Source organism: Bufo gargarizans, chromosome 7 (assembly GCF_014858855.1).
Source record: "Bufo gargarizans isolate SCDJY-AF-19 chromosome 7, ASM1485885v1, whole genome shotgun sequence".
In the NCBI taxonomy this organism is placed as follows: domain Eukaryota; kingdom Metazoa; phylum Chordata; class Amphibia; order Anura; family Bufonidae; genus Bufo; species Bufo gargarizans.
Window position 1 is genome coordinate 100,624,289 of NC_058086.1, and position 18,692 is coordinate 100,642,980.

The window sequence follows — 18,692 nt, forward strand, 5'->3', positions numbered from 1 at the left end:
ATGTTTCTGGCAGAGGTAGCGCTACATTTTTTCTGGAAGAGTAAAAATACTCCTCTTACCATTTTTGAGGAGTATTTTTAGCCCATGAGGTGTACGAAAGCTACAGTAATTCAAATAGTTAATAAGGGGTTGCTATTTATGCAGGAAAAACCATTACCAGTATTCTAGAAACTGTCTTCCATGCATAAATAGCAGATTTAGACAATTATTAGATAATTTTGCTGAGGTCACTGTTGCGCTGAGGGGTCGGCACCACTGAGGTCACGGTTGCGCTGAGGGGTTGGTACCACTGAGGATTTTATGAGGTTTAAAGGGTTTGTCCTAGTATCAATATTTCTCACCTGTCGTTAAAGAGGACCCCTCACCTCTCCTGATTTGTCTGTTTTGGTAACTACTTGCACAGCCCCCCAATGTAATAACAATCCTGGAGCATCTATTCTTATGACCTTATGTTGCACAATTCTTTTTGTTATTCCTGTTATTAGTTATGAATGACTTGCTGGCAGTTTGCAGTGAAGGTCCAGATGGGGTTTCCCTGCACAGCCTGACATTATTCAATCAGTGCTGTCAACTGGTAACATCCAACTGGACCTTTATTGCAGACTATTAGAAATTAGTTCATAAGTTCTAGTGGAAATAAGGAATGGTACAATATAGAGTCACAAGATTTGACTTCCCAGAATTGTTATTGCATGGGAAATGCAAGTCGTTACTAAAACAGACATGTCCCCTTCAAGTACATAATGAAGTATGGATAAGTACATGGGTCAAGTATGGATAGGTAAATACAGTTGCTAGAAAAAGTTTGTGAACCCTTTGGAACGATATGGATTTCTGCACAAATTGGTCATAAAATGTGGTCTCATCTTCATCTAAGTCACAACAATAGACAATCACAGTCTGCTTAAACTAATAACGCACAAATAATTAAATGTTACCATGTTTTTATTGAACACACCATGTAAACATTCACAGTGCAGGTGGAAAAAGTATGTGAACCCCTAGACTAATAACATCTCCAAGAGCTAATTGGAGTGAGGTGTCAGCCAACTGGAGTCCAATCAATGAGATGAGATTGGAGGTGTTGGTTACAGCTGCCCTGCCCTATAGAAAACACACACACCAGTTCTGGGTTTGCTTTTATCAAGAAGCATTGCCTGATGTGACTGACGCATCACACAAAAGAGCTCTCAGAAGACCTACGATTAAGAATTGTTGACTTCCATAAAAGTGGAAAGGGTTATAAAAGTATCTCCAAAAGCCTTGCTGTTCATCAGTCCACGGTAAGACAAATTGTCTATAAATGGAGAAAGTTCAGCACTGCTGCTACTCTCCCTAGGAGTGGCCGTCCTGTAAAGATGGCTGCAAGAGCACAGCGCAGACTGCTCAATGAGGTGAAGAAGAATCCTAGAGTGTCGGCTAAAGACTTACAAAAGTCTCTTGCATATGCTAACATCCCTGTTAGCGAATCAACAATACGTAAAATACTAAAGAAAAATGGATTTCATGGGAGGATACCACAGAGGAAGCCACTGCTGTCCAAAAAAGAACATTGCTGCACGTTTACAGTTTGCACAAGAGCACTTGGATGTTCCACAGCAGTACTGGCAAAATATTCTGTGGACAGATGAAACCAAAGTTGAGTTGTTTCGAAGAAACACACAACACTATGTGTGGAGAAAAAGAGGCACAGCACACCAACATCAAAACCTCATCCCAACTGTGAAGTATGTTGGTGGGGGCATCGTGGTTTGGGGCTGCTTTGCTGCGTCAGGGCCTGGACAGATTGCTATCATCGAAGGAAAAATGGATTCCCAAGTTTATCAAGACATTTTGCAGGAGAACTTAAGGCCATCTGTCCACCAGCTGAAGCTCAACAGAAGATAAGTGTTGCAACAGGACAATGACCCAAAGCATAGAAGTAAATCAACAACAGAATGGCTTAAACAGAAGAAAATACACCTTCTGGAGTGGCTCAGTCAAAGTCCTGACCTCAACCCGATTGAGATGCTGTGGCATGACCTCAAGAAAGCGATTCACACCAGACATCCCAAGAATATTGCTGAACTGAAACAGTTCTGTAAAGAGGAATGGTCAAGAATTACTCCTGACCGTTGTGCACGGTGTTGCATAAAAAACACATCAAAAACGCAACAATACCGCAATATGAATTGATACATTCCAGTCCGGTATTTATAGGAGACTTGCGGGGATATAAAAGGATGTGATGTCACAACAGGGATTCAGCCACTGAGGAAGGGGAGTGAAGTCCCTGAAACGCGTCTGGCGTTGGATCCCTGTTCCGATCTTCAAATTCGGATATGACCAAGACGACCTAGATAATTTTGAGCGCTCCATTTTTCTACTCTCTTGCTGCGAACATAATCGCATTTGAATATTGCAATAGAGTCAGCATTGGAATAGAGCCGGCTAATCCCGCGATATCTCTGAAGAATCACGTGACACGGACCAGAGTAGCGGAGACGCCGGCAGCGATTACAGCAGCGTGGTGGAGAGAGCCGAGTAACGAGAGGACCGGACATTCGGATAGACCGGTAAGCAACATATCTCTCTACAGCACTCACCACCAGAGACTAAGTATTGTGGAAGAGGCATTCGAAGCCTCATATTCTGTGGATACCAGGATCCGAACTTTTACATATATTTTTATCCGGATGCATACCATCTTGTCTTAAAGGAACACTAATATAGATTCACTTTGGCCATCTAAGTGGAATATTGGGACTCTTTTTCAATATCAAAGGATAGCCCTTACTATATGCAACAGACCTCCTCATATATCAGTGAATGGTTTTATTAGAATTTTAATTTTTAAGGGGGTATTTTTATGTAAATTTTTTTGTGTCGACTATGATGTTTTAACCAGATGTGATTATCTTTGTGACCTTTATGTTAATAAATGCTGTCGTTGTGACCCACATAGTGAGTGCCAGTCGTTCACTTACATGAAACGTTTGGTTGAAGTTATTGCTGCCAAAGGAGGTTCAACCAGTTATTAAATCCAAGGGTTCACATACTTTTTCCACCTGCACTGTGAATTTTTACATGGTGTGTTCAATAAAAACATGGTAACATTTCATTCTTTGTGTGTTATTAGTTTAAGCAGACTGTGATTGTCTATTGTTGTAGCTTAGATGAAGATCAGATCACATTTTATGACCAATTTTTCCAGAAATCCATATTATTCCAAAGGGTTCACATATTTTTTCTTGCAACTGTAAGTGTTGATCTTGGGACAATCCCTTTAATTGTTGCTTCTTTTTCTGTGACGCTGGTCACTGGGGTATGCCATCCATGACGTGGCCATTGCTGCCCACCAAAGTTACGTCCTTGTAGATGAGCTCTCAGGTGGGTATGTCGGTGCTGTTGGTAGACTCTGAAGAGACCTGAGGCACTGGCAGAGCAGGACACAGGCAAAATATATGGTGGTGCATGCTGGTGCTAAGGGCACAAGCGAAAGACCCGGTCACATACCTTGCACCGCCACAGTCTCATGTTGTGGATCTGGATGATGTCATCACGCAGTGATAACCACTGATCTAGGGTGCAGCAAACTTTGGTACTCCAGCGCTGCTGTGAAACTACAGCACCCAGCATGCACACTTGCTTAGCTGTTCTTGTAACTCCCAAAGAAGTGTAAGGAGGATACTGGGAGTTGTAGCTTCAAAACAGCTGGAGTTCTGGAGGTTGCTGATCCCTGATCTAGAGGCTGTCATTTTGTATTATGCTTGATCTTGCTATAAAGGGGAGTTCGACTTCCATGACCCTGTTGCCCTATCTCATGCCACAAAATTGCCACCACCGCTGTGGTTATTGGATTATTCAGTTTTACAGCAAAGACTTCATGCACTTGGCAGAGGGACTATATGTCCTGGAGGCTTTAAATGGCCACATGCAGTCCTTGTAGCACCATGTGCCGCCATGTGGCGCTGCATTACAGAAGAAATCCCTATAGCAAACAATATGTCTAGTTCAGTGTCTGATGGAACATGCTGCAATGAATCCTTGATGGATTCATAAGAAAGCTGACAAGTTACAGGTCTGTTTTGGAGGTTGTATGGAGGTCTCCTGTGTCCAGTGCTGGGAACCCTGCTGACTTCTATAAGCAGGAGTCTGAAGCGCTCAGCCACTTTTCCTCACTGCTGAACGCCGTAGTGAAGACTGTCCCCTAGACCTTCTATTGAGGCCATCAATAGTACCGCACTTGGCAGGGAGGAGAGACAGCACTCGGCTGAGTGCTTCAGACTCATCATTAGAGAGGAAAACAAGGCACTCAGATCCGCAAGGCCACTTACCCCGCCAGTGAGGATCGCGCGCCTCCTTCCTGCCTTCAGAGTAGTGTGCCATAAGCTGAGCTCTGGCAGCCCGCTCAAACTGACCAATAACAAAGCTCCTTACTGTAATGAGCCTTGTTATTGGTTGTTTCAAGCAGCATCGCTGCGCTGCCTGTGCCATTCACAGCGCTCACTGCGCTGATGAATGGCAGGGAAAAGTCTGAGGCGTATTGGTATGCCTTAGACTTTTTCCAGGGAGTAAAATGGCCTGAACAGGCGTCTATGACGCTTGTACAGGCGTTATTGCGACCTCTGGTTGCTGGGAGTTTTACTTTCCCCACAGCTGGAGTGACCACAGTTGAGTATGAAATAAAATAAGCACACACAGTAAAGTAAAGAAAACTTATTTATTTAACAATAATTTACAGAAAATGTTATTAAATATAAACAATAAATTAGAATATTAAAAAACCCTCAATTTTTAAAACGTCGAGGGGAGGTGGAGCGTTGCGGGTTGGACATTCTTGAACCGGCAGCGGTAGCCCCCCTGTCTTCCCAAAATGATGCAAACATGAAGTATACATTTATGGAATGTAAAGTAATAACTATGTTTGGAGGTATTACTATGTATTATAGAAGTAGAGAAATTGAAACTTGGAAATTTTGCTATTTTTTCAAATTTTTGGTAAAATTTTTTTTTTTTTATAAATAAAAAGGAATTTTTTTTTTTAACTTCATTTTACCACTGTCATGAAGTACAATTTGTGACGAAAAAACAATCTCAGAACGGCCTGGATAAGTCAAAGCATTTTAAAGTTATCAGCACTTAAAATGACACTGGTCAGATTTGCAAAAAAATGGCCTGGTCCTTAAGGTGAAAAAAGGCTGTGTCCCTAAAGGGTTAAACTCATGCACCTGCTCGGGAGTCATTTGGTCCATCCGGGAACTAAGTTTTGCACGTAATGTTGGCGTGCCAAGTCATCCAATGCTCGCCTCATTTCATCTGCAAAACCTAGAGCATCGGAAACTATCTCTACAAGGTTCCCATAATCCTCCCGATGGCTCCTACTGGATCTCCTGCTATTCAACATAGCTCTCACATTTTGTCTCCAATGTGAGAGCGTATGCTGAAAAGAGGGACCCAGTAGGGGACCAGGATTGACCCGAACCGGTATATGAGGGACAGCAGGGCTGGGGGTGGCGGTGTCACCGCCAGAGATCTGAGAAGCTCTGACAGATGTTCTTCAGTACCTCTTGCTTGAGGTTCTTTTGTTTTGGTTTCATTTTGTCATCTCGTTTCCCTCTCTCAGCTGCCATCTAGTTGCACTAATTGCATCCCTTTATATCCCCTCCCATACTGCATCACTTTGCGGTTTATACAACTTCCTGGATTGTGCTCGCTGCTAGATGCTGCAACTTCTGGCTCTTCAGATAAGTCTGTTCCTTTATTTGTGTTTTCCTGTTGGCTTGATCCTAGGTGACCTTGACTAATTGTAGGGAGCCGGTGGTCGTGTCCCCTCACTAATATAGTGTTTTCAGGTGTCACACGGTCTAGGTACGAGGGCATGCGATTATCTATCATAAAGATCTTTGCATGGGCTGAGCAGTCAGGTAGAGCTCTAGGGCTTTTATAGGGCTCACCCTTATGTTCCTTAGTTTGGGATCAAGTCAGTCGGATCTTTATTTGTGTCTTCTAGTTTTCTGCAACACCATCCGTGACATTATAAACTGCAAAAACCATCTTAAGCATGGATCTGGTTTCACTTTTGACTGAACGCATGCAGGGTCTTTCACTGGAGGTAGCAGATCTCCGTTTCAGGTAACCGGTTCAGCTTGCGTTCATGGAGTTTGTTCTGAGCCTAAGATCTCGCTCCCGGATACGTTCTTCGGGGGTAGTAAGAATTTTGTTCATTTAGAGAGGCTTGCAAACTCCATTTTCGCCTACTTCCCCATTCCTCTGGTGATGAGGAGCAGAGGGTGGGGATCATCATCTCGCTGCTCAGGGATAACGCTCAGTCTTGGGCCTTTTCGCTGCCGGTGGGGGCACGGCCCCTCCGATCGGTGGATGAATTTTTTGCAGCCCTGGGTCAGATTTATGAGGACCCGGACCGTATTGCTCTGGCTGAATCTAAACTGTGTCTTTTATGCCAGGGTAAACAGTCCGCTGAGATATACTGTTCAGAATTTCGGAGATGGGCAGCTGATACTGGTTGGAATGATACTGCACTCCGAAGTCAATTTTGCTATAGTCTTTCGGAGGGATTGAAAGATGCATTTGCCTTTCATTAGAGACCTGCCTCCTTGCAGTCTCAAGCTGTTCGTATTGACAGGCATCTTAGAGAGAGAGGCGAGATCACTCCTTCCTGTCATATTCAGTCCAAGGACAGTGGGCGGTCTCATTCAGTGCACAGGGGTCTCAGTCTCTCTCAATCCCCTCTGAGCAGGAGACCATGCAGATGGGTTTGCTTGCCTCTGATAGTAGAAGATTCAGCTCTCAAGGCAGGGTTTGTTTCTGTTGTGGAGGTATAAATCATTTGGCAAATGTTTGTCCCTCTAGAAGATTCAGGGAGAGTTTTGAGGGTAATAAAGAAACTAAAAGAAAAAAATCCTCTAAAAACTTTCCATCTGTTACCATTGGCAAGATTGATGCGGAAATTGAAGCTTTTCCGTTTGCTTGTAGTTCCCGTTTTGTCCTACCTGCCAGGGTGGTGCTAGAGAGCAAGAACATTTTTTGTGAGATTTTTGTAGATAGTGGAGCAGCTGTCAATCTCATTGATAATTTGCTATAACACATGGTTTCCAGGTATGCACTCTGGGAAAAGATATACCTGTTTTTGCTATCAATTCTGCTCCACTTTCTCAAAAATTGTTAAAGGGCATAGTTCACAATATCCGTTTTACTGTGGGTGATGCTCATGTTGAGGATGTCTCATGTTTCATCCTAAGCGGATTACCTACGCCTCTAGTGTTGGGGCTACCCTGGCTCACTAAACATAACCCCACCATTGATTGGCAAGCAAGGCAAATAAATGATTGGAGTGACTTTTTCAGAGAGAATTGCCTCTCGGCGTCTCTTTCAGAGGTCTCTACCAAGACTCTACCATCTTTTCTCTCAGAATTTTCGGATGTGTTTTCAGAGAGTGGTGTCCAGGAGCTGCCCCCTCACCAGGAGTACGATTGCCCTATTAATCTTATTCCAGACGACAAGCTGCCTAAATCTCGTTTTTACAATCTCTCCCAACCTGAAAGGGTCGCTATGCGTACGTATATCTCTAAGAGAGGGACAAAATGGGACAAAATGTGAAAAAAGTGAAAGGTATTTATTTTTTGTACTGGTGCACTTTATAAGGGGTTATTTTTCTACTGCTTAAGGGCTTGATCACACGAATGTATTTTGCGTTCCGTATACGGGACGTTTTCAGCGTTCCGCATACGGTCCGTATATGGAACCATTCATTTCAATGGGTCTGCAAAAGATGCGGACAGTACTCTGTGTGCTGTCCGCATCCGTTGCTCCGTTCCATGTCCCTGCAAAAATTATGAGTCTTTTCCTATTCTTATGTTTTGCAGACAAGAAAAGGCATTTCTATAATAGGCCTCCTGTTCCGTATTGCAAATTGCGGAAGGTACACGGGCTCCATCTGTGTTTTGCAGATCCGCAATTTCTGGACCGCAAAAAACTGCACGGTCGTGTGAACGAGCCCTAACACAATTATTTTCTAGGTGCATTTGTTTTTTAGGGCACTGTGTGCCAATAATTATAAAAGGGGGCACTATCTGTGTGGTACTAGTATTTTCAGGGGGAACTGTTTCTGCAGTATAGTATTATAGAGCAGAGTCTGGAGGCAGGATGATGAAAAAATAGCAACCTAATATGTCTGTTTTTCAAACTCTGCAGAGACAAGAGATGGCTGAAAGAAATCATCATGGTGGTCTGGTCTGAATGGAGAAGATGAGGAAAGAGAATGTCTACATCAGAGGAGACATCACTCGATGTAAGAGGTATGTAGTGCAGTATGTAATGTTTTCCAACAGTAGGGCTGGAGGAAAGGGGGTAGGTTGAGAAGTTGGTATGGAGGGGGCCTTTTAAATTTTGCACCCCTGCCCCTTGCTACAAGGCACTGAGGGAACGGGGGTTCACGCTGAAGTCTTACACCAGGGTCCATGAACCCCAGGGCCCATGAACCTTTAGCTATACTCCTACCCCCACTATGCAGTATTTAGAATCCCTCTGTGGTAGATGGAAAGTGGCACATGTGCAGAATATAAATAACCTCGCATCCCCAAACAACACTAAGCCACAGACCTATAGTTATATTATATCTGTCCTTACTGATTCTGTTGAGCCTCCATTGTGTGAGGAGGGAGCTGCTTGAGGTCTCAAGCTGTTGTGCTTCCCTGGACATTAAAGCCTCATTTACAGCATATTGGGGGCGAGTGGAAGTGGGAGCTGAAGAGAGAAGAAATGTCATCCCTCCTTTAAAACCAGCACTGCTATGTAGAACAGTAGTTAGACTGAGCATGAAGCAGCAGGCAGCCCCTGCTATCTGCCACAATCCCATTGAGTCATTTAAACCCCTCCTTCCCACCTCTAGGCAATCTCTAGGTGAAAGAGGATGGAGCGCAAAAAAAAGAGAGATTTTTTATTTTCACTTCAATTGATGCAGACCAAAAATACGGTAGTGTGCACACTGCCTTAAAGACATATCTGGGTGGACATTACATACGATGCTGCTAAACATACAGGGTAATACAGCCACACATTCCTCTTACATCCAGTGATTTTTAGGTAGATGTTCTCATTACTCATCTTCTCCATTTGGAGATCAGAACGCCATGATGATTTCTTCCAACCGAGTCTTTTTTCTTCACAGTTTGGCACACAGACATCTTGGATTACTCACTTTCCATCACCCCCCCCCCCCTCCTAGAGCCCCAAAATCCTCATCCTACTACTACCTGTTGTTCTCCTCAATGCCCCCAAACACTATACTGCAGAAATAATAGTGCCATACAAATAGTCTCCCCTAATAACTCACAGACTGCCCTCAATAGTAATAGTGCCACCTTCAATACCCCCAATAGAAACCCCATTAGTAGTAGTGGTGTCCCCCCCCCATATTGTGCCAAATAATAATGCCCCCACAGTGCCCCAAATATTTGCCCACATAGGGCATTAAGGTACCCCTATAATGCCCTCTCTCCAGTATAATGCCACTATATATAATTCTCTCCCACTCTCTAGTATAATGCTCCCATATATAATGGTCTCCCCTCAAGTATGATGACCCCAATATATAATTCTCCCCCACTATAGTATAATGCCCTGATATACAGTACAGACCAAAAGTTTGGACACACCTTCTCATTCAAATACTTTTCTTTATTTTCATGACTATGAAAATTGTAGATTCACACTGAAGGCATCAAAACTATGAATTACCACACGTGGAATTATATACATAACAAAAAAGTGTGAAACAACTGAAAATATGTCATATTCTAGGTTCTTCAAAGTAGCCACCTTTTGCTTTGATTACTGCTTTGCACACTCTTGGCATTCTCTTGATGAGTTTCAAGAGGTAGTCACCTGAAATTGTTTTCACTTCACAGGTGTGCCCTGTCAGGTTTAATAAGTGGGATTTCTTGCATTATAAATGGGGTTGGGAACATCAGTTGCGTTGTGGAGAAGTCAGGTGGATACACAGCTGATAGTCCTACTGAATAGACTGTTAGAATTTGTATTATGGCAAGAAAAAAGCAGCTAAGTAAAGAAAAACGAGTGGCCATCATTATTTTAAGAAATGAAGGTCAGTCAGTCCGAAAAATTGGGAAAACTTTGAAAGTGTCCCCAAGTGCAGTCACAAAAACCATCAAGCGCTACAAAGAAACTGACTCACATGTGGACCGCGCCAGGAAAGGAAGACCAATAGTCACCTCTGCTGCGGAGGATAAGTTCATCCAAGTCACCAGCCTCAGAAATCGCAGGTTAACAGCAGCTCAGATTAGAGACCAGGCCAATGCCACACAGAGTTCTAGCAGCAGACACATCTCTAGAACAACTGTTAAGAGGAGACTGTGTGAATCAGGCCTTCATGGTAGAATATCTGCTAGGAAACCACTGCTAAGGACAGGCAACATGCAGAAGATACTTGTTTGGGCTAAAGAACACAAGGAATGGACATTAGACCAGTGGAAATCTGTGCTTTGGTCTGATGAGTCCAAATTTGAGATCTTTGGTTCCAACCACCGTGTCTTTGTGCGACGCAGAAAAGGTGAACGGATTGACTCTACATGCCTGGTTCCCACCGTGAAGCATGGAGGAGGAGGTGTGATGGTGTGGTGGTGCTTTGCTGGTGACACTGTTGGGGATTTATTCAAAATTGAAGGCATACTGAACCAGCATGGCTACCATTGCATCTTGCAGCGGCATGCTATTCCACCCGGTTTGCGTTTAGTTGGACCATCATTTATTTTTCAACAGGACAATGACCCCAAACACACCTCCAGGCTGTGTAAGGGCTATTTGACCATGAAGGAGAGTGATGGAGTGCTGCGCCAGATGACCTGGCCTCCACAGTCACCGGACCTGTACCCAAACGAGATCATTTCGGGTGAGCAGGACCGCAGAGTGAAGGCAAAAGGGCCAACAAGTGCTAAGCATTTCTGGGAACTCCTTCAAGACTGTTGGAAGACCATTTCAGGTGACTACCTCTTGAAGCTCATCAAGAGAATGCCAAGAGTGTCTTTAGGGCACAGGCTTCTTCTGTCTTCAGGCCACAGGCCTTATTTGATGCTTCCTGGCACAGGCAGTCGCAATGACTGGGTCACGGTCGGCGTGATGACGTGGTCACATGCCTACGTCATCATGCTGCTTGTGACCCGGCAAAGAAGGATTTGATAATGTCATCGCGATCGCCTGCTCCATTTTAATGCCTCATAGGCTTTAGGCATAGCGGCCTAAGGCCTACGTGGTTGAACGGTAGGGAAGGGAGCCAGCGCTCCGTTCTGATGTCAGAAGCGGGCGCAACATCATAAAATACCACAGTAATTAAGAAATGGCAATATTGCAATATCTCTGTTTCTTATTACCGCAGTATATTGTGTATACTGGTAAATCACCCAGTACTATGCCAGCACCCTTATAGAAATGCTACTCTGCAATCTATATGTGGATTATGTAAATTGAATCATGTGTATTACACACTTATTTATGACCTTTTAATCTTTCTTTTATGCAGGATGCAGGTTGTTGTAGTTGTTCTTCTCCTCCCATCAGTGGTTTCACATCTGATTACGCATGATTACTGTGTACTTGGTGCTGGCCCTGGAGGACTACAAATTGCAAAGTTTCTGGAAGAGGCTGGAAGGGACTATGTTGTATTTGAACGCAGCCAGGGACCTGGTAGCTTTTTTCATCATTTCCCAAGACACCGTAAGCTAATCAGCATAAACAAGCGCTTTACAGGACGCACGAACAAAGAGTTTAATTTTCGTCATGACTGGAACTCACTTCTGAGTCAGGATGAACTGCGGTTCTTTCATTACTCTCAGGACTTTTTTCCACATGCAGATGACATGGTGAAATATCTGCAGAATTTTAGTTCTGCTCTCAGTGTCCATTATAGCAAAGAAATCAGACATGTTAGACTGAAATCCAACCAGGATGCATGGCATGGTCATTACTTTGTCCTAGAGGATGAAACAGAACAGGAACACATGTGCAAGTAAGCATAAACTATTCTACTTTATCCAGGACAGGACAATAACTTCTGTGTGTATGTTGGGGGATTGCACTTTATTCTAAATGTAGGTTGTCATTGAATGGGGCTGAGCTGCACCTAGACCACTTGAATGATGAACGTGACATCACTGACCTAGGAAAAGCGAAGAGAAGGCCATAGTGCTCACAAGAGTCGGACCCCCACCGATCAGATACTGATACCCTATCCTGATGATAGGTCTTAAGTAAAAAAATAAAATAAAATCTAGGAAAACCCCTTTAACTTTGAAGGCCAGTTTATCACTTTTTAAAGCTTTATTCACTTTCACACTCCATAGCTGAAATCTTTTAGCATTTGTTGTTGGCTGAATACCTTCATGGTTATGTACAGTAAACTTAATACTGATGTAGGAAAAACAAAGTCTACCCCTGCATTGCAAGATCTGTCTGAGAACAAGCCTGGCAATTATTTCCAACTAGTTAAATTGCGAATGTAACCTAGAATTACTACACAGTAATTAAAGGGGTTGTCTCATCTCGCCATTACTAAGGCAAGATGAGACACAGTCCCGACCACCTTCATTCCTGGAAACAGCAGGCTGCAATGTTAAAGGGAATCTGTCAGCAGATTTCTACCTATGAAACTTGGAAGCTGAAGGCATCTGTGTTGGTCCCATATTTATATATGCTGTATATCTAAGAAAAATGAAGTTTTAGTATATACAATGGGCCTCTATGAGCAATGGGGACATTGCTGTTACTCCTAGAGTCTTGGCTCTCTCTGCAACTGCCACACCCTCTGAACTTTGATTGACAGGGCCAGGCATTATGACGTTTACACTGCTTGGCCCTGTCATGTCAATCAAAGTGCAGAAGGCACAGCAGTTGCAGAGAGAGCTTAGTCTCTAGGGGTAATAGTAACACCCGAACTATTAAAATCTAAAAATCAATAAAAAGTGACAAATAGTCATGCATAAATATAAAAATGGTATAGGGGTCATTATATAGCTATGCAAAGATTATTTTATTTTTTTAAGACTTACTTTTTTTAAAGTATTAAAACAGGAACATCTATAAAAATATGATATTTCTGTAATTTTACTGACCCGGAAAATTAAAGGGCTTCTGTCAAACCTCCCCCCCCCCCTCTATTTTTATTTTTATTATGGGCTAATTAAAATCCTTTATACTGCGATTTTTCAACATATAGTGCTCTTACCCTTTTCTGTTGGCTAGTTTCTTTAAAAACTGCACTTTTATAATATGTAAATTACCTCTCTACCAGCAAGTAGGGAGTCGCATCCTCCTTTCAAAAAAACGCCCCCTCCTCCTGTTGATTGACAGGGCCAGCGAGTGCTCTCCTCCTCCGGCTGGCCCTGTCTGCAATTCAAATCCCGCGCCTGCACCTCATTCCGCGCAGGAGCTCTGAGAGAAGGACGCTCGCTTCCTCAGCACTTCCTCAGTGCGCCTGCGCCGATGACGTCACCCGAAAGAGAAGACTTCATCGGCGCAGGCGCACTGAAGAAGTGCTGAGGAGGCGAGCGTCCTTCTCTCAGAGCGCCTGTGCCGAATGAGGTGCAGGCACGGGATTTGAATTGCAGACAGGGCCAGCCGGAGGAGAAGAGTACTCGCTGGCCCTGTCAATCAGCAGGAGGAGTGGGCGTTTTTTTTAAAGGAGGATGCGACGGCTACCAGCAAGTAGATGCCCTACTTGCTGGTAGAGAGGTAATTTACATATTATAAAAGTGCCGTTTTTAAAGAAACTAGCCAACAGAAAAGGGTAAGAGCACTATATATTGAAAAATCGCAGTATAAGGATTTTAATTAGCCCCCCCAAAAAAATGACTCTTAGGGGTTACAGAAGCCCTTTAACCCCTTAAGCACGCAGGGCGTACCGGTACGCCCTATTTCCCGAGTCCTTAAGGACTAACTTTAAATTGTGACTCCGGCGCCGTGGGGGTTAATCGGAGCGGGATTCCTGCTGAAATCATTCATCCGGCATCCCGTAAACCCCCCCCGTATCGGCGATCGCAGAAAACCGCAGGTCAATTCAGACCTGCGGTTTTCTGCATTTCCGGACCATTCGGGTCTCCTGTGACCCGATGAATCGGAAAAAGACTGCGATCGGTGGCGTGATTATACACCACCAATCGCAGTATGAAGATTTGGAGAAGCGGTGCTGGCCCTGGTGCTAAACAACGCTGTCCAGGGTGCTGATTGGTGTAGAGGAGCGAGGCGTGAGATTCAAACTTCCTGCGCTCCTCTCGCCCCTCCTCTTCCTGTCCAGCACCATCACCGTGCAGCACCGTCCAGCACCAGCTTCTGAGTCCCCCTAAAATCGGCATCCATCACCCTCTTGCACCCATCGCCATCCAGGTAGGTTAGGGTCAGTGAGGGAGAGGCACCGTTAGGCAGGGAAAGAAGGGAAAAGTTAGTTAGGAAAAATAAAAATAAATAACTTTTATTTAAAACTTTCTGTGTTCCATCTCTCAGACCCCAGACCCCCCTGCCACTTACCCCTACCACCATTATTCCGATAATGCAGCATGTCCCCCCCCCCGAGGTGATCCTGCCTATGACCGTCTGTATAAGATATGGCCGGTCATCGATCACTTTGGGGCCAAATTCATGGAGGCCTACCTACCTGGAAGGGAGGTCGCGGTTGATGAGTCTCTCGTTGCGTTCAAGGGGAGACTCAGTTTCCGCCAATATATTCCCACAAAGCGGGCGAGGTATGGCGTGAAGCTATACACAATTTGTGAGAGTACCTCAGGGTACACTTACAAATTTCGTGTGTACAAGGGGCGAGATTCCCGTATTCAACCCCCAGAATGTCCCCCCACTCTGGGTGTTAGCGGGAAACTCGTGTGGGACCTTATGTACCCACTGCTGGATAACAGTTACTACTTGTATGTGGATAACTTTTATACCAGTATCCCCTTGTTCCAGTCCCTTGCCGCCAGATCCATGTTCGCTTGTGGGACCGTGCGGAAAAATCGGCGCGGCCTCCCTGCCCACCCCCTCCAGGTACCTATCCCCAGGGGTGAGACCCGTGCCCTTACCAGTGGAAACCTGTTGCTAGTCAGGTATAAGAACAAGAGGGATGTCCTTATGCTGTCCACATTCCACTGTAACAGCACCACCCCCGTCTCTGTGCGAGGTACCGCGGCAACGGTCCTCAAGCCCGATTGTATCGTCGACTACAATCAGTATATGGGAGGAGTTGATCTCTCTGATCAAGTCCTCAAGCCATATAACGCCATGCGCAAAACCCGGGCATGGTACAAAAAAGTTGCGGTCTACTTGGTACAGGTTGCCATGTACAACCCTTTTGTACTATCCCGAAGCGCTGGCAGCACAGGGACATTCCTCCAATTGTATGAGGCAGTCCTCCAGGCCCTGATCTTTTCGGACCGGGAAAGAGCAGGCCGGAGTACCTTGGGAACTGGAGGCGCCCGGATCGTCCCTGGCCAACACTTTCCAGGTGTGGTCCCCCATACTGGAAAGAAGGGACGAACCCCAAAAAAGTGCAGAGTGTGTCGCAGGAGGGGGATACGGAAGGACACCACCACTCGATCATCCGGGCCTCTGCGTTATCGATTGCTTCAGGGAGTATCACACTTCCATGGAGTACTAAATTTTTATAATCCCCAACAGTCCACTAGAGAACATAAAAAACTATGGCTCTCAGACTTTGGAGACACGGAAAAAAAAAAATCCCCCCCAAAAATATTAGTTTTAGTGCAGGCATCCTCAAACTGCGGCCCTCCAGATGTTTTAAAACTATAACTCCCAGCATACCCAGATAACCTACAGCCATCAGCAGGACATGGTGGGAATTGTAGTTTTACAACATCTGGAGGGCCGCAGTTTTTAGGATGCCTGCTTAGTGTCTCCAAAGTCTGAGAGCCATATATATTGGGCATTGTCGCGTGCGTAAAAGTCGTCGCTATAAAAATAACTTTTGACCAAACGCCTCGGATGAACGGTGTTAAAAATATAAATTAAAAAACGGTGCCAAAACACAAATTTTTGGGCAAAATTTCCTTTTCAAACCTTTTTTCCGGTAATAAAGCAAGGGTTAACAGCCAAACAAAACTAAATATTTATTGCCCTGATTCTGTAGTTTGCAGAAACACCCCATATGTGGACATAAATGGCTATATAGCCGCACGGCAGGGCATAGAACGAAGGGAACTCCATATGGTTTCTGGAAGGCAGATTTTGATGGACTGTTTTTTTTTTTTTTGACACCATGTCCCATTAGAAGCCCCCCCCCCCAATGTAGCCTAGACTAGAAACTCCAAAAAAGTGACCCCATCTAAGAAACTACACCCCTCAAGGTATTCAAAAGTTACTTTACAAACTATGTTAACCCTTTAGGTGTTCCACAAAACTAAATAGCGAATGTAGAAACAATTTTAGAATTAAAATTTTTTGTTACCTTGCCTCAAAAAAGAGTAATATAGAGCAACCAAAAATCATATTTACCCCTAAAATAGTCCCAAAACAACAACCACCTTATCCCGTAGTTATCTAGATGGGGTCACTTTTATGGAGTTTCTACTCTAGGGGTGCATCAGGGGGCTTGAAAGGGTACATGGTGTAAATAAACCAGTCCAGGAAAATCTGCCTTCCAAAAACCATATGGCGTTCCCCTTCTTCTATGTCCTGCCGTTTAGCCAAATAGTAGTTTACCACCACATATGGGGTGTTTCTGCAAACTACAGAATCAAGGCAACCCATTTTGAGTTTTGTTTGGCTGTTAAGCCAATTTTTTCCAGTAATAAAGTAAGGGTTAAAATGGAAAATTTTCCAAAAAATAGAAATTTTGAAATTGTTTCTCCATCTGCCTATAACTCTTGTGGAACACCTAAAGGGTTAACAAAGTTTGTAAACCCAGTTTTGAATACCTTGAGGGGTGTACTTTCTTAGCTGGAGTCATTTTTTTGAAATTTCTATTCTAGGGGTGCAACAGGGGGCTTCAAATGGGACATGGTATAAACAAAACCAGTCCTGCAAAATCTGCCATCCAAAACCTATATGGTGTTCCCCTCCTTCTATGTCCTCCCGTTCGGCCAAACAGTAGTTTACGACCACATATGGGGTGTTTCTGCAAACTACAGAATCGGGGCAACCCATTTTGAGTTTTGTTTGGCAGTTAACCCTTGTTTTATTCCTGGAAAAAATTGATTAATTGGAAAATTTTCCAAAAAATAGAAATTTCGAAATTGTTTCTCAATCAATTAACTATTATGGAAGACCTAAAGGGTTAATAAAGTTAAAAAAAACTGTTTTGAATACCTTGAGGGGTGTAGTTTCTAGAACGGGAGGTTTCTATTATCTAAGCCTCACAATATGACTTCAAACCTGAACTGGTTCAGAAAAAGTGGGATTTTGAAGATTTCTGAAAAATTAAAAAATTTGCTTCTAAACTTCTAAGCCTTGTAACATCCCCAAAAAATAAAATATCATTCCCAAAATGCTACAAACATGAAGTAGACATATGGGGAATGTAAAGTCGTCACATTTTTGGGGGTATTACTATGTATTACAGAAGTAGAGAAACTGAAACTTTAAAATTTGCAATTTTTTTTAAATTTTTGGTAAATATGGTATTTTTTTATGCAAAAAATTTTACTTTTTTGACCCAATTTTAGCAGTGTCATGAAGTACAATATGTGACGAAAAAACAATCTGAGAACGGCCTGGGTAAGTCAAAGCGTTTTAAAGTTATGAGCACTTAAAGGGACACTGGTCAGGTTTGCAAAAAATGGCCAAGTCCTTAAGGTGAAATAGGGCTGAGTCCTTAAGGGGTTAAGGTAAGAGGTCAGTTTTACCACATAGGGAACAGTGTAAAAATTAAACCCATAAAACTGTGGCAGAATTGAATTTTATTTTTATTTTTTCAAATTCCAACTTGTTCTTTTTACAGCTTTAAACCGCATCATATGCAGCATTAAATGGTGCCAATAGAAAGCAATACAACTTATTTTGCAAAAACCAAAGAGTTATGGCTCTAGGAATGCAGGGAGTAAAAAATGAAAAAGGAAAAATTGTTCTGTCAGGATGGGGTTAATAGTTTCTACCTGTGTTTGTCAGTTGTTTATTTTTTCTTATACTCTGTGTTGGGTATTCCTCTTTCTTTCTTAGGGGTCATGCACACGTATTTTGTTTCCGCTTCCGTTCCAGGTTTTTTGCGGACTGTATGTGGAACCATTCACTTCAATGGGGCTGTAGAAAATAAAGAAGTTACTCTGTGTGCATTCCGTTTCCGTTTCTCCGCATGGCTGTTCCGTAAAATAGTAGCACATGTCCTATTATTGTCCGCAAATTGCGGTCCGAGGCCCCATTCAAGTCAATACGTCCACAAAAAATATGGAACACACACGGAACACATCCATATGTCATCCGTATTTCGTCCATATTTTGCGGATCCATACTATAGAAATGCTATGCCCAGCCTATATTGCTCATGTGTTTGGTGATTAATAAGTTACTGTTTCTGCATACGATCTGCAAAAAATGGATCAAAAACTGGAAACCATACAGATATGTTTTGTGCAATACCGGAACGGAAGAGGACTTAAATCAGATAAAAAGCAACCCCAGATATGGAACAATGGACGGTTGTGTTCATAAGTCCTTACTTTGTGCACATATAGTTGTTTTAG

The 18,692-nt window shown here is 43.4% G+C and overlaps 1 protein-coding gene across 5 annotated transcripts in view; it reads left to right on the plus strand.

The window, feature by feature from the left end:
* Window positions 1–18,692, plus strand: part of FOXRED2 (FAD dependent oxidoreductase domain containing 2) — a 576,662-nt gene that overhangs the window by 27,554 nt on the left and 530,416 nt on the right. For 3 of the 5 annotated variants that reach the window (XM_044301271.1, XM_044301274.1, XM_044301275.1), the window contains exons 3-4: window positions 8,194–8,297; window positions 11,537–12,022. In XM_044301271.1, coding sequence (XP_044157206.1) covers window positions 8,239–8,297; window positions 11,537–12,022 — 545 coding nt within the window. In that variant the 5' untranslated portion in view covers window positions 8,194–8,238. Of the gene's footprint in view, window positions 1–8,193; window positions 8,298–10,872; window positions 11,000–11,536; window positions 12,023–18,692 lie in introns of those variants that run through there. The other 2 variants (XM_044301272.1, XM_044301273.1) reach the window with 2 other exon arrangements.